This window comes from Falco cherrug, chromosome 2, assembly GCF_023634085.1.
Source record: "Falco cherrug isolate bFalChe1 chromosome 2, bFalChe1.pri, whole genome shotgun sequence".
NCBI lineage: Eukaryota > Metazoa > Chordata > Aves > Falconiformes > Falconidae > Falco > Falco cherrug.
The window spans coordinates 12023826-12047646 of record NC_073698.1 but is presented as its reverse complement, the minus strand read 5'-3'; the positions used below and the strand labels follow the sequence as shown (position 1 = coordinate 12047646).

Below are 23821 nucleotides of genomic sequence, written 5' to 3'. Positions count from 1 at the left end.
CAGTTCAGTCAAATTTCTCCCTACTTATTTCTGGTATTCAGAACCAGCAGTGTGGCTCCCACTGTACTCTGGCAGCAGTGGGCTCGATTAAATTGGGGATTGTCAGATGGACAACTTTTGCTGATTTTGGCTAGCAAAGAGAAGCGTGACCTTTCAGGTAAGTATGTGTTAAAAAAATGGCACTTTGATCCATACTGTCTCAGTACATTTGTGGCATAATATGCTCTGAGCAGGAAGCAACAGTAAACAAGTAGGCTGTTCAGACACAGGTACTTTGCAGCTTTCAGTGCTTTTCACGGGGCGTATATCATACGGTGTTACACAAAAGTCAGGCTGAAACTCACTCTGTTATTTCATTGGCCAAAGTTAATAAATAGCTTGACCAGATCTTACAAAGCTTTAGAAAAAAAAATCTTAAATAATTTTTTGATAATTTCATTCATTTATTCTGTATCATCACACAGACCTGTATCATGAGATGGATCCTCAGGCCTGGACTGGACTCAGACACATTTGTTTCTTTGAAGATCTGGAGCATACTGTCTTGTTGAATGTTTAAATCTTGCAGTGGTAAAAAAATCTGGCTAACTGAATAATATCCCATATTTTTTTTTCTTTTGCCCTTCTGAAAGTCAACATTTTGCTGTCTTTTTGCTTCTACAGCTCTTTCCCAGCTTAAAATTTAGCTTCATTTCCAGAGGTTCCTAAATTTCTTCATTAGTTCTTTTAAAATTCCCAGATGCATCTCCCCTTAAGTTGAGGATGTATATATATTTAGTTTGTTCTGATGTCCTTCCATTATCTTTTCATTCAGTCCTCGTTCCTCCAGCTGAGTCTAGTAATTTTCCTGAATTTTCCTGTAAAAGGTTCTTTGATGGCCTCATTTTCACTACTCATTTTATTGCAAACCAAGCCAAACTGGTATTTAAAATCTTGGTATTTTGTGTAAGTGTGATGTAGTGTATTTTGTCTTAATGGAAATATAGCTTCCAAAAACAATTTACATTTTTGCTATGGTCTTGAATATTAATGAGACTTCTTTTATTCACAAACTGGAGCTGTTTGGCAGTCTGGTATTATTTTTATCCAGATTTTTCCAGGAAGTTGGCAACAGTATATGCTGGAAAGCAGTTCTTCAGTATCTCTTTCACTGAAATTGGTGGTTCATCAACACTGTCTGTAATTTCTGTTTCGCTTGCACAGCAATAGAATTCAGTATGAATTGCAAATAAAAGGAATCTCAACATTATGCAGTTTTTCAGCACATGAAGTTGAATTAACTCTGCTGAGTTTTATAATGGATCCTCTGTTGTGGAAAAATATAAAGAATTTAGGCCCTTACCTAGGACTGATCACAAGCTGTCTGAAGTTAAAGGTTCTTTACCTTGCTCCAATGCAGCTAAAGTATGAGCCAACGTAGTATCAAAACATCAATACCAAAACAGATGCTTTTGAAGACAGGATTTAAAAATTGCAGATTATTAATGTAACACACATAAAGCACCTGAGATCAGGCTCTGCCCCACCTGAAGTGTATAGGTCTGGTAAAAGGGGCAATATGGGTGGTTTCAAAATAGGTGCTTTGTCTATTTGTGTTCCTTTCCCAGACTTGCATGGCTTAGAATGTAAGAAAGAAAGAGCTCAAATGTTCTCATTTCAAGAGTCCCAAGGGCTATTTCTATAGCCAAGATTAACCAGAGCATAGATAAGCTCTTTGTGCGAGGAGCTATGACATGGCTAAAGGCCCCTATTATTCCTGTTCTGTGCAATCTAGAGAATTTCTCTTGGCTGATTATGTTTTCAAGGGAATAATTCCACTTATTAGCCCTCTGTACATCACAGAATTGAAAGTACGTCACTAAAATAGACAGGTTGGTTTTGCATAGTTCAATTGTGTGCAGCACAGACTCTGTTACAGCACTGTAAAAAAAAATATTTTGTAATATAGTCATGTTACAACATACCTAAATCTGAAGGGTAATGATTATCTTACTGAATCCTTGGTGTTAAAAATACATGCTATTGGCAATATGCCTAAATACATTAAGCAGCTGGTTGCAGATTTTAGTTCTAAGAAACTCATGGGTGATTACTTGGTTTTATTTTCTTAATTGTGTAACTGGCTTAAGTATGCCTGCTTTGCTGTATCCTGGTATATTTTTTTAGAGTATTTTCAGAATGTCTTTGCAGTTCTTCAAGGTGCAAATTTAAACGTTCTTCAAACTGTCTTGTATGTTTCTCTTCCTCTTGAAGGAACTTTTCTGTTGTTGCAAGGAAGGACATCTCAGGGAGAGACTGAGCAATGAATAGAAAATCATGGTTAGTAAAAACCAGCAAGTACTATGTGTTTGCATTATCAAATTTTAGATTTGAAAAACATCTTAACCTGTAGCAGCTACTAACACTATGATGCTTTATATGTCTCCAAGAAAACATGAATTTGGGCACACATTTTTAAAGGCATTCAGATGCCTAAATGACATAATGTGAACCTGATCTTTAAATACCTGTGATATTCACAGCATTAGCATGTAGATTTTCCATTAAAACTTTAAATATCCCAATAGACAGAGCTAAGCTGCTTCAGAACCTCAAAAATCTTTGGATCAGCTAGAGGTTATGTTAGTCACTTGTATGATTTAAACAAGGACAGAAGACAATAATCTGGTTTTTGGAATTACAGAATATAACTAGTGTTGGATACTGCTGATTGCCTAGTATAATTTTAGCTGTCTGCTTCTGTGATATGATGCTTTCTGAGGAAAGCAAGAACACCTATGCTCATTTCTGTACTATCAACTTCAAGCCCTGACATTGTGGAGAACGTACTAAATTTTATTTGCTGCAAGTAGTTCACTGAAAAATCTTCTTCCCATTTAACAAGTGTTTAGTAGACTGAGACATAAACCATTCCAAAATCGGTCTTAAAATGGTTGCCATGGGATGTGGAGTTGTATAAAGTAAAGGACATAAGCGAGTCTCTGCTGGAACAAGCTCTAAATTTTTAAGCAGCAATTTTTGTTAATTCTTTTGCTAATACTTAAGATGCATTCATTGGAATGTCTTTATTAAAAGAAAGAAAAATTTTTTCTTTGCCTAAAGATATTATGCTTGTTTAAATAAATTCCATGGTTATTTTTATAAATACAATTTTATGACATGAATTTTTGAGTCGACTGAGAAAAAGAACTTAGTATAGAAGCTGTAATACTGAGTAAGAGAAAGATAATTTTCTGTCTTTATATGATCATATATTGAGAAAGATGATTGACATTTACTATCTTAATTAAACCATATGTTAAATAGTTTTAATAACTGATTGAGTTATTAGCCTAGAATCTCTGGTTTTGTTTTTCCTAGAATGTAAAAAGGAGAGTTAATCTGTCAGTACATCAAATAGGAATGGCTTCAAATGATTTAAATATTCAAATGTTTTGTGGAAAAGGCCAATTCTATTACACCTGTAGATTTTTATTCTAGGCTCCATTGTATCAGAATGGGGTATTCTCTATTTCCACGGCAACTAGAGACAGATTTGGTCTTTACTTTCAGCATGGTTTAAAACTGCCCTTTAGCATCTTTTCAGGCCAAAAGATACTAAATAGGGGAATGCTTTAAAACACTATTATTTTCAAACTCTGCAGCAGACCTTGAGATGAAATTTAGAGATTTTCTATAGGAAACCCCTTTTCTTTTCGAAGTACAATAAGTAACCAATAGCTGAAAATAAATTCTGAATATGATACCATCATTCTAGAGTGAGACAGGCTTCCTGATACAAAGGCCTCCTTAAATGAAATTCACAGATAAAGCAGAATCTTCCTTTTCTCAGTCCCTCCAGATCAGTGTTTTAACAGGGCAGGGAAGAAAAAATGATTTATTTTGCCATGTATGAATAAGAAATCCAAAGGTCACTTCATGCCACAACACTCTTCTATCAATACCTGCACTAGCAGGGATAAGACAGAATGTTCATCTTCCAAAGTTTGAGAAACTCTGGAGAGAGATCACCTGCCTTCTGGTTTTCCTCATAAATACATGCGTGATTTCCCATCAGTGAATCATCATTTTTTTCATATGAAGAGTTGTTCCCGAGATTTTGACTGCCACGGCTACATGCCCATTTATTCCTTCATGGGCTAGATCACAAATATATCTCCTTGTGACATTTGGATTCAATAATAGAGTTGGCAGTACTATTTTGAAGTATTTGAAGATGACTTTTGTATTATGAAGAAGACTTTGGATCTGGAGGCTTTAACTTAAAGAATCACCATGTGTTTAGCCTATGAATACCAGTTCTGAAATCACTGATTCAATAAGGAGCAAATAAAATACTTCCAGTGAGAAGTATAAGAAACTGAGAAAATGTGAATCTGAATATGAATTTAATAAGTCTCATCACCTAGAGAAAAAATGTCACATCAGGCTTTTCCATATGGGCAGCTGATTTACACGAGTGCTATTCTTCAGAAATGTTATATCAAGTTATGAGAGATTGTCAGAGATTCATTATAACAATGTTTACAATTGCTGACTTGCCATTAAAAATATACTGGCCTTACGATCAAGCTATCTTCCTAAAATGCTAGTGTCCTTTGCTTCAACTGGTGCTTACTTTGCAGTGTTTTTTCTTCAAATACACTGTAAACTCCAAATGAGACTTTTCTAAATTTCCTCAGAGTTGAAAGAAGAATGTTTATCACTTAGAATAAGCAGATCATGTTCCCTACATCTTACCCGAGGGTCAGACGTCACTATCATTTTAGATAGGTCCCTAATGCACGGGTTTTATGCACTCTGAGAGAAGGTTGTATTTCAACAGATCTAAAAGGCAACATTTCTTGTTAGCAACTAAGCTTTGCTTTCCAAGCCTCTGGTCTGTTCTTTCACTATGTTCTTTATTGTCTTTACTTTCAGTGCCTGAGGAAGAGCTATCGTAAAGAAACTGCTTCAATCCATGTCTCAGATGAGATTCATGGTCCCTAGTTTTGAATTTCTTCTTCTCAGATAACACTTACATCTTTTAGTTTTCTAACTGGAGCTGGATAGAAACAGGTTCATTGGTAAGCTTTCAACCTAATTTGTTTGGGTAGTTGAGAAACAAGGACTCTACTTTTTCATTTCTACAGTGTTAGCTGAGCCCATATTTCTTCGGTGTATAGCAGTAATGAGAACCACTTTCTTGCCTCATCATTTACTGGAAATGAGGGAGTGTACCTGATAAAGATGCATATTTCCACATATGAAACGTGCTAAATATGTCTTCCCTTTAAGCAAGAACTTCCCAAAGTGTTCATGAATTAACTCAATTGCTGGGGTGAAGCACTTCAGGAAGCTAGGTCTATTCTCTCTCACAGACTGCCTAATTAATTTGCCTAGAGTTAATCTCTTTCTTGCCCCATGAGCTGTACCAGCATTCTTGGATGCATCTTCAACAGGGCAGCAAGAAAGCTTTAACACTTGTGGTATTTTAACATTTAGTGGTCAAATCCTAGTGTGTTAAAGTCTTCTCATGTTTAGCCCCTTCTGCTTTCCAGGAAAGTTCTTGTAACACCAAGACTAGAAATTGGCCTGGCTATTTTCAGTCTCGCTGTGATTAAATCTGGGGGCTCTTGGGAGTCGTTTCCTCTAACCCTACACTGCAATACATCGTAGGCAGTATGCACAGATGCCTGTCTTCAGCGTGCTTCTGCTCATATATGAAGATCAAAATTGACATGCCTAGGAAATTGCCAAGTGACACAAGAAGACTTTTAGAGGGCCTAAGTATCTAATAAGCTAGGTAGTAGTAATACCTAAAAATGAGAGGTATGGACTACAGCATGCCTCAGGATACGACCAAGACTGTCAAAATCCTTCCTAATAATGTCCAGCGGTAGAATTTCCACAAATTTCCATTGCAATCTATTTATTAATCAGTTTCCTATCCTTAATATTAGAAAGTTGCCTAATGCCTGATTTAAATTTTCCTTGCTACAGCTTAAGTCTTTCTTGTCTTTCCAAGCCTTGAAAGCAAGAACAGACAACATCTGTCCATCATCTGAAGAGAAACATGAGAAGGTATTTGTGATTAGAAGTTAAAGATCCAGATCGGAAAGCACAATATACCTAACTGCTTGTTCTGAAATGGAGAAATTGTGTAGAAATGGAGAATTCTGAAGCTGCAAATAATTTTATTGGCTATTTTATTTAGTTATTTATTTGTTTATTTTCTGAAACTGGACATTGGACTATTCTATGGAATAGTCTTCCCAGAGACTGGGAAGGATTACACAGCCATCTTCTGAAATTGTTCATCTCAGAAAGAGAGCACAGCCCAAAGTACTGTTCAGAGAAAAAGTACTTCCCTATATCTGGAAAGCCTCAAAACAAGAATTTTTGGGGTTATGGGAATTCCTAGTGAATCCCAGCTGAGCTTCCTAGTTTACTCTAAGGCAAGACTGACTTTCACTACACATGTAACATCTAAGTAAGAACATGAAAGGACAGAGGTTCCAGTGGAGACATTCACTAAAGTTGTCTGAAGATTCTCTACAGGAAGGAGAGATGTCTTTGTCCAAAACCCTAAAGAATGTTTTCTCTCTTCCCTAAATACCAACAGAATAATATTGATATCAGGACACCACCTCCAACTCTGATGTTTTCAATTAGTGCTACAAATATTCTTCAGGAAAATGGTGCCTTGTAACATCTTCAGAAGTTCTGAAAATACTGGACATTTCACTTAGGTGAAACGTCAGTCCTGAAAACTCTGTCAAAGAACTCCGGTTTACAACATACTTTATGTTTTTTCTCCTCTTTCTCCTTGATGCAATGGCTTTCCATTTGAAGACAGAACTCTAGAGTAACAGACTGTTGAATCACCTCTGCACTAAAACTGTGGTATCCAATGTCAATCCAAGTGATGATTTAATTTTGGTGATCTTCTGAACTTGTGCCTGGTTCAATGCCACTGTTTTGGACTTAGACTCTGTACAAAAAAATATCCCTTGCTTAATAGTTTCATTATGTACTTTGCCCACACACCAGCTGGAAAGTGTTTTCCTCACAATCTAGTCAACTGTTTTGGCATCGACCCTGTCCTAAGTGCCAGCTGGGAAATGGTTTCCCTGCAGCTTGCAAAACTGCCTTAGAATGGACATTTTCCCTGGGCTGGCTGGAAACAGAAGCTTTGTGGTCTGGTGTCTCATCTGACACTTCTGATAGAAAAAAGGATGAGAATTGGTGTTTATCAGATTCTCCTGAAAAAAACTCCAAACAATTCCTTTCACAATTAGCAGTTCAAAAAGGAAAACTCTCAAGCCATGAGAAACCAAAAGCCATTTACTTAAAATTCCTGTGAAGCGTAAGAATTTTAAAAAAGGAATTGAGGTCAAACACCCAGGACTATGTGGTTTTCACTGTTCTTGAACTACTGGGACACAGTTCCTGGGACGTTGGTCAGTGAAGGGCCGCACTGCAATTCCTGTTTCCCAGGCAGGCTGTTACTGTGGTGCTCCATATCTACAGTGAGATTCTGGAATATGGAGACAACCTTCCAGGAGCCACATCTCTGATAGGAAAGGATGTGTGTCCATTTCTGAAGTGGACAGCAGAACCAGGATACAACAACCACAAACTGTTGGAAGATGATTGTTGGTATCATGATGCCTCTTTGCTCCTATTTAAGGTGATGAGTAGCAAGAAAATCGCCTGTTGGTTCCCCCAGTAAATGCTAAAGTCTTCCCTCTTCCCTCTTTCCTTTTTACAGGCTCAGCTACACATCCACAGTTCAGGATCCCCTGGGTACAAAGTTGCATGTATCTTATCACAGCTGGACACAGAGATGGCTACAGTCCATTCCTTACTAATCTGTTAGTTCCATTATTCAATGATGATGTGGTTGCATGGTTTGGAAGAAGGTCTGGAAAATAAATGCTAAGTTTTTAAGTGGGAAAAAATAGTGGCCTGTAGTGGAGGCCTAAGGATGAATAGAAGATACTAAGAAAAAGGATAAAGCTCCAATTTAAAGAGACATCTAAAATCAAAGAATTACAGACAGTTTTTCCTAAGAAGTTGCCTTAGGCAAGTGGGATTTATCCCACTTGTCATGGAGGTTGGTAATCTCCAGCCTACAAAGACTGAAAGAAAGAATGCTATGCTATTACTATTTCATTTCAAGAAAAATAAGAATTACAGCAGTTGTAATTTCTGTTCCTTTTCAAATACAGTAGCTAACACATAGAAAATAGTTGCTGCAATTCCTCTAATTTGTTCTATCAATCAAATGCCGTAGAAACTTGATTTGTCTAACAGCACTTAAGGCAGTAAGTTTGCAGGCATTATGGAAATATATTTAAAGCACAGTGCCCTTACAGAAGGCAATATGAAGCAGTGACCCAGTTTAGAAGGCAATGAGCTAAAATGTAGAAATTTCTCTCACAGTCACATAATGGCAGGTAATTATCACCATTGTTATTAGAACAGAGATATGGCCCAGGAGGGGATGTTCATTCTCCACAAAAACTGCATTTATGTTAGGATAAGGTATTTCCATTTTTGCTGGGCTGGCACTGTATAAAAACACTGATAATAACAACCAGAGCAATCTAATTTTTGGCTCCTCAAAGGCTGCATTTGGTCCACAGATGGATTTTTGAGAATATATGTGTTATAGGAAAATAGTTACTTACTGATAATTTGATTTCTTCTGCATTGTAAACAGGGCTTAGTAAGCTGCCTGTTCTGTCCTCTTCAGGAAATGGCTCACCAAAGCCTGAAGGATGCCCCAGTGGTGGCAATAGAGATTTATAAACTATTTTATTTTCACAACCTCTGTGAAGTGCATAAGAAGATGAAGTGCTATCTCTTTTTGAACAAGTGATATTGCCTTGGCCATACAAAGCGGGACTATGGTTTCTGTGGTATCCACTGACTATGAACATAGCAGTCTGTTGATGTTCCATTTCCCATGCATCTTTCTTTTGGAAAGTTCTAAAAGAGAGAAAAAAAAATCAAAGTATGAAAAGCAGTTAAAACTATAAGCTATCACAGCAAAGCCAAGAGGGTTTTTTTTTATTTGCTTATGCATTTTTTATTACCTAGCTGTTCAAAGTGCTTCACACAAGCTATAGGCATAAGATTAAGGATTACCAAATTGCAGCACTTTATCAGCTTTCCACCTATGTTACTGTAAATGTCTGAGTGTTCATTCCCTGCCTGCCTCAGCTGTGACCTAAATCACACTAACCCTTTCACTGGAGTTTAAGTTGAGTAACATTGCCATATAATTGTGGCAGGACAGGAGCTAAAACACAAACTCACTTCAGGTATTTGAAGATACCAATAATCCTTAAGTATTTGTAACCCATCCTTTGCCGAAGTTTATCATCCCTTCAGCTTTTCAGTAGATGAAGCTATGTAAGCACTCTTCACCTGTGTCTTGATAACTTAGCTTATAGTATAATAGGAGCTCAAGTGAATTTAACCACACAAACAGAGGAAATGAAATATGAAAGTGTACGTTAGATGGGAAACAAAAGTTGTTATTAGTGGCTGGATAATTAATTTTCATGTAATACTACCCTAAAAACAACATTCAAATAGCTGGAATTTAAAATAAACAGTTAAATAAGTTAAATACAAAAATAGTGCAGGAATCTTTGATCCTGCATTTTTACTGCAATACTAATTTTGCCACTGATTTAATGATAATATATTGGAGATTAATATGAGAAGTAAAGCAATTTGTGAAATACACTTTTTAAAAACAATTGTACAAGAACAGGCTTTTGTAACAGTAAGTGAAATCTTCAAACTTACAGAAGAATTTGAAAGTATTTTATTATTATGTTCCATAGCTCTTGTATCCCACTTAACAGTGATCAGAATGGATGTGAAAGCATATATTTGTATCCATTTGTAGTTCTGTAAAGCAAAAACTATTCTGGTTAACAGCAACTTAAAAAGAAAGCTGTTTTCTTCCCATTCAAAATATCTTCTTTTCCTGACAGTTAACTGAACAATTCTGAAGCCATGTTTATAAAAGCAGAGAATTTTGTGGCTAGCTTGTCCAGATGTCTGCTGAATTGGACTAATTTTCAATTGCATCTTTACTTGTATTATATACCAAAACATGCAAAAAAAAATATTTCAGGTTTTATTACATTTATGTTATGATATTTCTGACTGAGGTAAAAATTTCAATAGTACTGAGGTCTGTGCTTATGATAAAATTGAAATTTTAGTCTTGGGAGGTAACTACTATATTTAAATATGGTAGCTGTTTGAAAAGATCCTATCATTGCAAATATCCTAAAACACTTTACTAATTTGAAATGCAGCTATAAAAGCTTTTAAAGATCAAATTATCTGCCACTAAAATGTAATTATTATAAATATTCAAGCTGCTGAGATCAAAGGAAAAGAACTTTTTTTTTGCCAAGCACAGGGAAAGGGCAGTGTTTTCTGCAGAAAGATTACATTGTCATTTTCTAATCTTAATTTAAATACTTGGTGTTGGTAGAGGCTGGCTGTGCAGTCTTAACGGAATCTGCTTGCACATAACCCCTTGTGCTCTGGTTCTGGCTGGGATACAGTTAATTTTCTTCATAGTACCTGGTATGGGGCTCTGTTTTGGATTTGTGCTGGGAACAGTGTTGATAATTCAGGGATGTTTTAGTTGCTGTTGAGTAGTGCTTATACAGAGTCAAGGCCTTTTCTGCTCCTCACTCCATCCCACCAGTGAGTAGGCTGGGGGTGCACAAGATGTTGGTAGGGGAAACAGCTGGGACAGGAGACCCCGCTGACCAAAGGGATATCCCGTAACATATGGCATCATGCTCAGCATATAAATTAGAGGGAAAGCTGGCCAGGGGCTGCTGCTTGTGAATTGTCTGGACATCAGTTAACAAGCAGTGAGCAACTGGATTGTGCATCACTTGTTTTGTATATTCTGATTCTTTTATCATTATGATGATGATGATGATGATGATTTTCACTTCCTGTTCTGTCCTATTAACTGTCTTTATCTCAACCCATGAATTTTACAGGGTTTTTTGCCTATTCTATCCCTCATCCCACTGCAGGGCAGGGAGTGAACAGCTATGTGGTGTTTAGCTGCCTGCTGGGTTCAACCATGACGGCCCTGAAACATGAAACTGAGTAGTCCATAAATGGACTGTGCAGAACAACTCAGAGAACTAATGAAGAACATATTTTTCTCAGATTATAAAAGAAGTAGTGATTAAGATACTCCGAATGCTACAGGAAAGCAAATTGTAAGCACAGTGCTATAATATTATTAAGTATATATTCTAACATAAAACTCTCTGAGAATATTCACCAAACCTTCCATTTTTCTACAGCACCTAAAATGTTTACCATTTACCTTTATGGGGGCAGAGTTTTCTCCTTTCTTTCATGCTTCTCTTTAAATAAATAGACTCTACTCTTTGGCACAAGATAAAACTTCCCCTCGCCACCCCCCCTCCACCCCCCATAAAGTCCATTCCATCTATCGTTTGGATGAAGGATATTGTGAAAAAAACTGCCACAACTGCAGATAGGTGGCATGAATAATAAAATCACAATTTTTTTTCATCTTCTGTTCTGACCTTTTTGGAAGTAATTTCCTCTGTAAACCCACAGTAAAGTCTATGTGATCTGTGCGCTCTTTTCCCCCAGAACTGCTTCTCTGTGTATTTAATAACAGTTATTACTGTTGTGTTATAGCTTACTTCACTAAGACCAGAATTTTCAGACTTGGGTGCCTACAGTTATGGTAGCTTTTAGATAGGAAAACCAGATGCCCCCCTCCAAAAAAGGACCAATTTCTTAAAGGAACTCCACTTCCTACTGTCATTCACAGGATTGCTGGGGCTGTTTGCTATCTTGGAAAAACACGACACTTACATTTAGGTGCTTTGATATGAATGCTATGCCTTCACTTCAGACAGATTTCACAGTTGGGGTTTAAATTTCTGCCAGTTCAGTGCAAAATAATATCTAAGAACCGAGTTCTACTTTGAATACAAATGTAAGTTAAGCAAGTATCTGCGAATTTGTAAAAAAATGTCCATTTGTTAGCACTGGCAATGAAAATACACTATAACAGCAGCTGAATAACTTATGCTTTCAGTGGTTTTACTGTCATAGAGTATTTAACATATACACATACTTCACAAAAATAGTATCACTGTTGACATGGAGACATGTGGAACAAGAAGTGAAAGAACAATGTCCTCGCAAAGGGAATTTATACAGACAGGATCGATTTTTTCAGACTCTTATGTAAAATCAACCTGGTCCCTATGCGATCAATGACTTCAGTGGTGCAAAACAAATTCCTAACACAGCTTGTGCTGGTTGACATACCTCGTCTTGAGAAAGAAACCAACAGATTTTTAATGACCAGAATGTCTTCAGAATTCGTGTTGTTGCTTTTACCTTGCAAGTGTAACTGCTAGCTTGATTTTAAAAATGGTTTAAAAGTATTTTCCTGAAGAGATTGTTTTCACTGTTTCCAGTTTATCTATTGCAGTAACTGATACAGTGGTGAGTATGGCTATGACTGTGTGACCTCCAAAGTGTAGCAAAAACCTCTTTAAGATAGATATTTCACTGTCAACACAGGTCCTTTGAGCAAACCCCAGCTACTTCAGCAGGCATTTATTCCTAGCCTTTACCCCTCGCTTTTGCCACATGGTAAAAGTGCACTTCAGCTTGACCAGTCACCTATTTTGTGTATATTTTTATGGTAAGTTAATAGCCTTTCTTTTGGGAACTCACACGCATGTTTTAATTTTGGATGAAACAGGCTAAAGATACCAGTTTCATCAGAGAAAGCCCTCTTCACTGATGAAAAAATTTAAGTCAACTGTATGCGTCCACGGTCTAAATAAAGGAATGAAATCTTGAGGGTGGGGAAAGCTTATGTAAATGGCAATTAGTAGTAAGTCAATTATCATATATGAGAACAGCAATCAATTAAAGTGGTTATAAGCAGGATGGGGTCACAGTCCTTCTTAGCAAAAAGACGCTGCTCCCACATATCTTAGGTTTGTAATATTTAGAAATTCCCTGTATACTGAAAGAAGAAGAAATCATACCTCTTTCTAAATTGCCAATATAATTTCCTGCAATTTCCTGTATTTTCTCTAGAGGTCTCCTATCTACCTAATGGCAGTGCCCATGCTTAGGATTCTAGTACTGATTGTATGACATGACTGAAAAATATTATAGAATATACTTGGTTAAAGAGGTTTTTTTACTTTGTGCAAACTTTTCTAGGTTTTTGAATACAAATAGGAAAAACAAATAGTACAGCTTCTGAAAATTACTATTTTAAACACACACACATACCCCCATGCACAAACACTGTTTTCTAATTTTTTACTATGTAAAATAAGTCTTTGTGCCCTTTCTCCAGTGCCATAATTACCATGGAAACAGAACTGCAAATTAAAACAGAAGTAACATGGTTTATGCTCACAATAAAATAAAACATACCCCAGAGTTTAACTCAACCAGCATCAATTGCCTGGTTTATCTGCATACATTTGTGGTTGAATATTTAATTTCAGTTTTCTGAGAAATTCTTGAGGTAGTCCCCTGTTTGGGAACAGAGAAATGATAGTGTAAAGAGGGCCCACTCTTGAAAAGACTGGCTGGCTGGTGTGTATCTACAGTACACGTGGAATTTGCATGTCTTTTGAAATCTGTGTATGCATTTATTTAGCTGAATAGCTTTTCATTTAGGAAATCAAATGCATGTTTTGGATCCTGAAAACCAAGCTCAATATGACTGTTTAATCAGATTAATTAGAATAATAAATTAAATTGTGTTCAGTAGTGTGGTTGTGAGAAAGCTTAGCTCTTGCAGGTTTCTTTCTCCCAGTTTTGGTTTAATTTTGGTCTTCAATTGCTATGAAATCAAACTCCTGCAAATTACCTGCATAGTTCTATTGTCTCATAGACTTAAAATCTCATCAATGAAATTTCCTCATGTACAGCAAGTGTAATTCCTGAGAAAATGGGAAACAAATCTTACTTTTTCTCATTTAAGAAGAGTGGAAGCATAAGCAAAAATTGTGCTGACCAATTTTTGATGAAATTATGAGACCTACAGGTGCAGAATAGTCTGTATCTTGGTCTGTAAATATTTGTTTCAGCAAGATCTTCAACATAATTTGAAACTTAGTAGAACAGCCATATCTGCCACTTGCATTTATATATGTGTGTATTATGTTATGCATATATATGTACATACATGTTTTTTATATATATATATTTTTATTTTTTTTTTTTTACATAGACATGAATACTACCTTCAACACTAAACATCATATTTAAAAGGAAATTTTAGGCAGGAATGTAGCTACATGTAACAGGATATTTTTCTATTTTGTGGAAAGAAAATTACTTTAAATTTTGCCAAAGACTAAATGTATGAGTTTGAAATCTTAACCTGTACAATTCTGGCTCCCATTATTTAAACTTTGCTTCACTGTTTTACATCAGTGCTGTCATGTAAGATCTTTATTATAAATGATCAAAACATTTAGCTTCTATTAATTTTTATTCTCTTCTACTGTGAAATATTGTTTAGCAGGGAGTTTAATTTTCTTTTTATGCCTGCAATGCCATGATTATAACATGTTTGAAGGTAATTCAGTGCTTCACTGTATACAGGGAAATAAGCAGGAAGTCATCACTATGTTTTCTATGAATCTGAGTATTCTTAAGTCTCATTATTTTTCCCTAACAAGGACTTCATTGCAGTAATGATTTATTCAGGGCATCTGAAATTATGTTCCTTTTAAAAATCAGGTCACCCAAGAACACCAAAACTAGACAAAGCATTAAAATACATTTAATGAAACTTCCAACAAATTAAACTGGCAGGACACAAAGCTTATCAGCAGGGGTTGTAGTTCAAACTGCTTATTAAGGTAACCTCCTGTGGAGCAGTTTACCTCTCATGTTGGTTTTTATATTCTTTCCTTGTCTTGTTTTTATTTGGCAGTAAAAATACATTCTGTCCTGTTTTGCAAAACCTGGAACTAAGAATAACTTAAACAGCACATAAAAAGTTTTTAAAGTTGTTTCGTGTGACAAATACTAAAATAATGATACAACATTTCTGGGACTTCATTCATTGCCAGATTCAATTAGCCACTCAGAAAAATGTAGGAAATTCTTACAAATATACTTAAGTCTGATATTTATGTTGGTGGGAGTTCTGAATGAATTGAAACAGAAAAAACCTGAATAGTTTGGCCCAGTTAGATGCTTCCAAAAAACTTACAGGAAGTTTCATATATGTGTACATTCTAAATATTACCTTTCTTCCTTTTCTTGCATCTTTGAATTGGTTTGGTAGCTGTGCTCTGTTTCTCCAATTGTATCCATGTGACCCAGTATTGATGTTTCTGTGTCATTTTGTAGTTTAACAATACTATTTTGTAATCTTACATTCTCATGTTCCAGTTTGTGAATGGAAGCTGTGAAATTTCCATGTTCTTTGTTAGATAAATCTGTACTCTGTGAAAGGAGATAAACCCATCATAAATAGTTATTTTTTCCACAATAAATGGATGTTAGGATTTTTAACAAGCAAACACAAAACAATGTTCTATGTTAAAGAAAGGCCTAGCTACCCTATATAATCATGCAGCACTTAGAGCAAACCAAGAGAATTGCCTCCAGAAAAAAACCACTGTGGATAAATGGGAGAGAAGGGATAACAGCCTGTATAACACAATAAAACAAATTAAAATTTCTCAACTAACATGCATTCAAAATATTATTGTTGTAAATTCATCTCTTGCTTTGTAAAACTCATGACATAAAAGCAACCATAACAGCTATAGCTACAGACTGTATTGCTCCCTCCAGTAACAATTCCACCAAAAATAACAAGAAAAATCATAGAAGTTCATTACTATACTGGATACAGGGTATGTCTACAGGCACAATTTAATATCTGTGTGAAGATACAGTCACCTTCTGTTTCAGAAGCAGTAAAGTAAAGCCACATTAGCACAGGGCTCTCCATCTGTGTTACTAAACCCTGCTTCTCAGTTGGGTTAGCCCACATAGTACACAAGTCAAAATGCTGAAAGCGCAAGCAAGTCATGCACTGCAACCAGGGGCTAAAGAGGTCCATCCACTATGATATCAAAAGGGGAAGGTGGAGATTACCTCTGGAAGTAGACTAGCCAGGATATTCCATTCCTTTTTTGTCCTATCACTTTTTCCATGAAGCCTATGCTGCACACATGAGCTAGCTAACTTGGAACTACCTCTCTGCAGAATACTGCATTGCATTGTGTAAATTTATTTGCAATAACAGTATGCAGTCATCAACAGAAAATTCTCAAAAGATTAAGTTGTGCTTTCCTATATTTCTAGATTTACCTTATTGTTTTGGAACCGTACTGGGTCTGGCTGAGCCCCACAGCATCCCTCATAGTGCTGTGCTTGTACCGGTAGCTAGAAAGGGGTGATAACACGCCAGTGCTCCGGCCACTGCCCAGCACTGCTCACAGCACCAAGGCTGTCTCTCCAGCCTTCCCCCCTCACCAGTAGGCTGGGGGTGGGCAAGATCTTGGGAGGGGACATAGCCAGGCCAGCTCACCCGAAGTGACCAAAGGGATATTCCGTACCATATGACACCTGCTCAGATATAAAAGCTAAGAGAAAGGGGGTGGGGGGGGGTGGGGGAGGAGGGGCATTTGTTATTTACAATGTTTATCTTCTGGAACAGCCAGTATGTGTACTGAAGCCCTGCTTCCCTGGAAGTGGCCAAGTATCGCCTGCTGATGGGAAGTAGAGAATAACATCTTTCCTTCACTTCTGTGTGCATGAATTTTGCTATTGCTTCATTAAACTGCCTTTACCTTGACCCACAAGGGTTTTTTTCCATCGTATTTTCTCCCTCCCTGTTTTGCTGGGGAGGGGAGTGATAGAGCGGCTTGGTGGGCACCTGGAATCCAGCCAAGGTCAACTCACCACAGGAACCCAGTAACTCATCATTATTAATCATTTGGTTCTCAGTATACTGCTAGCACAACTGGGCTCCTGCACCTGAAAGCTTGTCTATTGCTTGCACTGACTGGTCTGATGTCACCTCTTCCTGTAAACCTTGCCTTCCTTAGCTAGTTTTAGGGGACATTTATGAGCCAAGCTGGCATGGAAGTGCCAGAAAGTATAAGAAAATTAAATATTTTGTGCAAGGATGGGAGGAGGAGGCTCAGCTATGTCTCCCAAGTGGAAATGAGGGGCAGAACACAGGAAGAAGGATAGTGCTAAGTCACCTTACCACTAATAGCTCTAGAATGAGCAGTACAGTTATAATGGCATGAACCCTAAAACTGAGCTGGCACAGCTACATTGTTTTTGAAATCTAAACAAGTAACCCTGCCTGATGATCCATTACACCACACTGACTTAGGCTGGTATTAGTTTGAGGGATCTGTGCTCTGCTGTACTGTACAAACACATCTGTAAAAAGCTCTCTGGTCCCTTCAATCTCAATATAAAATGTCTGACAATCTGTCAACATTTAGATCCTCACAATAATTAGTAAAGTAGGAAAGAATTATTAAGTCCACAAACACCTTGGTATATGTAGTGACCTTGGTATAAATAGTAACTGGATTTTACAGTTAAAATTCAACAAACACGTGATATGTACAAGGATTCTTGTCAGACAGCTCTGCTCTTCTCAGTCTTCATGAACAATATCACTGTAGAGAAGAGCTACACATGCATACACACATCCATCTATGTTTCCACAATAATGTATCATATGTACACATATATATATGCACACATAATAGTGTATATGTATATCTAGGTAATACATCACTGATAGACATATATGCTATTTTAAGGGTGTGGAAAAATGTGACATTTTTTCATGCATTTCTCAGTCTACAGTAAGACAATTAACTGGCTACAAATCCCCCAGAGATGTATTTACAAGCAACATTCCAGTGTTTTTTCTAGTGGTAGATACAGTAACTGCAGATATTCTGTAAGCAGGGAATGTTTTGAAGCTTCTCGTGGAAATCAACATATATAATATTTATTATATCTGTATAAACTATAGATCTACATGATAGTATGGCACATTTTTTATGAATTAAACTTTAAAAATCCCTTGTTTGGAGAAAAATAAATACTAAACTCTGAAAATAAGATGGGTGGGGCCAAAATAAATATTTTTTTACACTTCTGTTTAAATATCGTATGAACAAAGAGGTGAAATAGTAAAAAGGGGACATATTATTGTATCTTTGAGAATGAAGATGATTTAAAAATAAGTATTTTCTAAAATAAGTGACATCACTTACAAAAAATAGGCTCCCAAAACCTGTTTAGTGTCTAGACAGTTACTGAAAAATTTAGCTTACTTCTAGTTTACTATGATTAAAGTCAGAATTATTCCCAGCTATACCCATCTTCAGGCTGTGTGTGAATACCATGTGGTTTTGGTTATGTCATGCACCTTATTTTATTTATTTTACGCAAGCCAGAAATCTCTAAATCTGCCATGATCTCAATCTACATTGAAAATACATATAAATAACTAATCTGTATATTGTAAAGATTAAAAAAATTACCATGCAACTTTTACACTCCTGGTTTTCTACCATCGCTTTCAAACGTGTGTTTTCAGATTTGATAACTTTGTATCGGAAATCCAATAACTAGGAAAAGATTAAATTCTTAGTTAAATACAAGAATGTTACTGTTAGCTTGAATTAACACTGAGTATGTATAGGTAATTTTATATGTATATATAATATATGTATAAAATTTTAATTTTACAAAATATACATTAAAAATTCTGAAACTAACTATAATACTTTTTTTTCAAAAACAGCAATACTAAAGCAAAAAGAAGTCTTAAACAATCTATACAAGATATAGAACTGCAATGCCTCTGATTTTATTTACATTTTTGAAAGAAGTAGTTACTTAGGAAAATAAGAGTTCACATCACATGCAATTATGAGATGCAAAGAGGGACAGATTTTTCAGTCCACTGAAACTGGACGAAATCCTAGTCATGAAGCCTAGGAACAATATCCACTCTTAGTGATACAGTAGGGAATATGGCCTGGTAAAGAGTGTCACACACTAGAAGATGTCTCTCATTTTCCCACACCAACTTTCCTATTAAAAGTATTAAATAGATCACAATTTTTAATATGCAGTGACCCTCTCAGAAAACCCAGAGATACCCTGAAACCTCTCAATATGAAGGTTTTCATATTTGATTTACAAAATTAAGAAATGAAGATAACATTTGTTTTTAAAACAAATTTGCCATTAAAAGACTGGTATCTGACAGTTTTCAGCTTTAAAATTACCAGAATTTTCTAAGCAGATTTGTAACGTTCTTGGAAAAGCTTTAAAAAAACCTGAAAAATTAGGAAACGTTCTAGATGATCTAATAAATGGTTCTAATGATAAAGAAGCGCATATATTAACAACAAACTGGAAGTTTTCAAGATCTTTTGCATGTTAAAATGGTAACTACATTTGATGGTCTGAATGAACTGCAATTTAGATTTACAATTGACATTTACTGGTGCTTTCTTGTTCCAGTATCAATTTGGCTGTTTTAGTAATACTTCACAGATATTACAGCACTGCTGATGAAAACTACAGCAAGAAATGTAAATGTCCTTTTTCACAGATAATGTATGTCATTATCAATAGTGTGGAGTAAAATGATCTAGGCTGGTTTTTCCTGCTTGCATACCTGTTGTTTTGTTAGCAATTTGTCTTTTATCTCTAACTCCATTTTTAACTGTCTTTCCAGAAGACTAGCTTTCTCCATGATAGTTGCTATAGTGATCTCCTTTTGATGAAGCTCTTCTGTCAGGTCAGAGATTTCTGTCTTCATTCTTTCCTGCTCAGAGCAATGGGACTGCTCCTCTTGATAAACATGGTTTCTTATCTGTAGCAAATATGTTTCAAAAAGAAAAAATGTGGTGCAGTAAATATGATTGCATCACTTGCTACATATCAGCGACTTCTTTTGGTGTTGCTTCCAAGGCACCAACTCTTCTAACAGAATCAGAAATTTTTGAGATTTTATAATAAAATGTCTTAATGAGTCAGTGCACATAGCTTTACTTATATTTACATCTTTTTGCAACCCTTCCCTTGTGCTTTCATTTGCCTATTTAATATTAGAAATGAACAAAATACAAGGCATTTAAATTAATATTTTTAAATAATGTAATAAAAATAATGTTAATTTTAGGAATTGGAATTTATGGCAAAGAATATCCAAGGAAATAGCCATTCAATAAACCTAATTTATTTATATTGCTCCTAAATTAATTCAGGTTTAAAATAAGTTTAATGCAGCCTAAATTAACTTAGAAGCAATATAAATACATCAATGTAGAGACTCTTTAATTAGAAACTATATTAGAAATAAAAAGTATATATGGTAAATCACTTCATGAGAATTTTTCCTGTCATTATATATAAAATTCAAAGTCAGGCTTTCTGCACTATCTCCTGTGCAGAGCTCTCCAAAGAACCAACACAAAGATCGTTTTCATAATCTTTCTACTATAACCAACAATTTAGTACCGATAGATTTTTTTATTAGGTAAGAAACAAAACTACAAAACCCAGCATAACAACCTTTGAACCCATTTCAATCATTGCTTGCAGTACTGTACACAATCAGTAACAGATGGCATTTCATTTTTATTTATGCAAACTACACAGAAATACTAGAATTGTAAACAAATCCATGTAGATGCAAAAACCCTAAGAGCTAGATCACGACTCATGTGCCAAAATTGCTGCATCCAAGTCACCTGCATCCAATCAGAGGTATTCCTGCTTACATTGCTACTCAACAAAACCACAACATGCCTGTAAGAGGATTTCTGAGCATCCTCTACTCCCAAAGTGTTTTGGCCTGCCAAGCCATGTGCCATTCCACAGTGCCATGACATTACTGCTTGCACACAGCACTTCTGAAATATGTAATGCAATGTGATGCATCGTTCAAATTAAACAACACTGCCTTAGACTGTGCAGCAGGTGACTGATTAAGCTTAGCCTTGTGTGGGTACCTGCCATAGTGACTTGTATCAGTTGATCCATTAGTATATCTTACATCTAAGACCACCTACAAACTACTACTTACTTCTTATAGCCTATTAATTACTCATAGCCTTGGAGAATTTATTACTTGCATGGTTTTATCTGAATCACAGTGAAGCTTAGGCTTGGTCTCTTCCATTATTTCAATGAAATAGCTAGCTCTGTTAGTGCACAGAAGCAGAATGTCAATTTTACAGCTGTACAACTACCTCTGGAAATGTAACCATATATGAAAACTTTTTCATGTATGAAAATTTCATGCTCTCCTAAACGCACAACTTATCCTCCTGCTCTCTTTTGTGTATGTACATACCCAAGGTCAGTACTTTGCTCTCTTCTGTGAATGCTATTTTGCAGCTCAGATCTGGAAATACTTAATAATATGAAATACCTTGTTTAGCTCTTCTTGTTGGTGTCCTTGGCTTTGTGCCAATAGTAATAACTCAGTGTTTTTATTTTCTGGTTGCTCAGTAAATTGTACACAAGATGACTGATGCCTTTAAATAAGACATAAACAAAACACGAAATAAGAACATTCCATAACCTTTACCTTACAGTATCCTCTCCACAGTTTTAAACTGTGGAAGACTTGCTTGCTTGCTGATGAAAAAAACCCCACAAAACAACCATAGATTTGGCCTAAACGAGATTGGATCTTGAGAGTTTTCTAGAGATTAAGGACAATGCAAATGCGTGCAGAAAGAATCCTGATGTCTCCTGTAGACTGGTATTTCATATAATCTCAAAGAGCTACAGTAGATTAGATAAATCATAAAAAGATTAATGTTTTACGCAAAGGAGGTTAGGGAAAATCTCAATCACACTACTTCCAAAGTATTTTAATGCCAAGAAAATGAAAGAGACTGTAAACATACAAATAGAAATGCATTGATTTGCAAGTATCTGAGCAGCATTAAAGCTTTTTAACAGAGCCAGCACCTACTGCCTGCAATCTCTTCATATATAATTGCCAATGAAAATGTTTATTCTAAAATTGTTTAGAAACTGGCATTTGACTCCAGAGTATTTTATTAAACAGACTTAACTTAAATCAAATATATGAAAGAAGTTAGTAGCTCAGAAGTACTTATTAATGCATACTTTATTTGAATTTCCTGCATATCTTTATTCTCTCTGATTTTCAATAATTCTGTAGGCAACTGTTGGCATTCCAGTTGTATCCTTCTCCAGAGAGCATCCCATGACTGCAGCTCACTTCTCATTTCTGAAAAGCCTGCCTCCATGTTCTAAAGAAACAAGCAAATATACGAATAGTTGAATAAAATTAGATAGCTCAAAATGCTGTATTATAATTTTATATTATAATTATATATTTTCAATACTGGTATAATTTGTATGAAAGGACATACATGCTTTTATTTTGAGTTTCATTTCTGAAAAAGGCATTGCTTTCATGTCAGTTCCTTCCTTTCTCCAGAAACGGCATCTAAAAATCAAATGCTGGATATTTTTTAGCTTTTGTGATGTACCCATTCATCTGTCTCTGAAACTATCCTAGGAAACATCATTCAGAAGTTCTTTATTCTACTAAATGCATCAAAAATACAGTTTGCTTGTTTCAGCAGGTTCTGTACCCTAAAGCATGCTTCACATGTAAGAATTAGGGCCATAAGTAACTTCATTTTCTATTTTCCTAACAACATTTCCAAATTTATAAGCTTGAAAACTACAAGGCTATAGAAAGGCAGGATTAGGAGCATGTCTTCATTAAACACTGCCTAGAAGCTTGGAGCAGATACACCTAGATATCTACTTAGATAAGGTGTGTGCTCCAAAACTAGTTCTATCTGCATGGAGTGAATTCCCTATTCAAATGAAAGTCACAAAGTTTTCAAACAGTCACAACAAGATTTTTCTTAGGGACACCACAAATCTTAGCTCTATTTTACCTTTAATTTCTGATTGGTAATGTGATAGACAACCTGAAGATACATATACATTTCACATCATAACATCCAAATTCCCCAAAAAATCAGAATTCCCTCAAAATATACTGAAAACATATTAAGAAAATAACTTGGAAATATAACCCACAAATAACAAAAGTAGCAATAATAATCAGATTCTTGCAATAATAATAATAATAATAATAATAAATAATAATAACAACAACAACAACAATATCCAGAGAATACTTATTTCCGCTCACCCAAAATCCAAAAGCATGTTCCAGATTAAAAAGAAAAAGGATTTCCTAAGGATGTTGATCCTTTGCCTTTAAAATTATTACACTAAAAGCACTAGCGTTTTTGGTAATTTCTTCATTTTATTTTAATATAGTTTCCATGTTTAAAAGCAAAAATAAAGCCTTTAAACTTTCAAAAGACAACTGGAATCCAGAAATGAAACCGCAAGCAAGGAACTTCAAAGGTTTATTTCCCTTAGAGCCTCATATGTGAATGACCTTCCTTCCAAGAAGCCTGTGGTTTTCCTCTGGCTGAATGGGCTGCTGAAGACAGATATGAAGCGCTTTTGCGTTTTTTATAGCATATATAGATTAATTCATCTTATCCTTTGTTAAATTAAGGCTGAGAGAGCTTTTTTAAACTCTGAAATGCAAGTCTGGGCATATTGAAGTGAAATAAAGCTTAATGAACTGTTAAAATTGTCTGCAAGACTTGCTTATGATCATCTTCATGACTTCAACATTGAAGAAATAGCCACAATTATT

General features: G+C 35.7%; 1 protein-coding gene across 1 annotated transcript in view; it reads right to left on the bottom strand.

The window, feature by feature from the left end:
* Positions 1-2124: 2124 nt before the first annotated feature.
* Positions 2125-23821, bottom strand: part of DEUP1 (deuterosome assembly protein 1) — a 62224-nt gene continuing 40527 nt past the window's right edge. The window contains exons 8-14 of the mRNA XM_055701664.1: positions 22231-22376; positions 21521-21626; positions 19760-19957; positions 18612-18698; positions 15326-15525; positions 8676-8976; positions 2125-2295 (exon numbers count right to left, since the gene is read on the bottom strand). Coding sequence (XP_055557639.1) covers positions 2125-2295; positions 8676-8976; positions 15326-15525; positions 18612-18698; positions 19760-19957; positions 21521-21626; positions 22231-22376 — 1209 coding nt within the window. The remainder of the gene's footprint in view (positions 2296-8675; positions 8977-15325; positions 15526-18611; positions 18699-19759; positions 19958-21520; positions 21627-22230; positions 22377-23821) is intronic.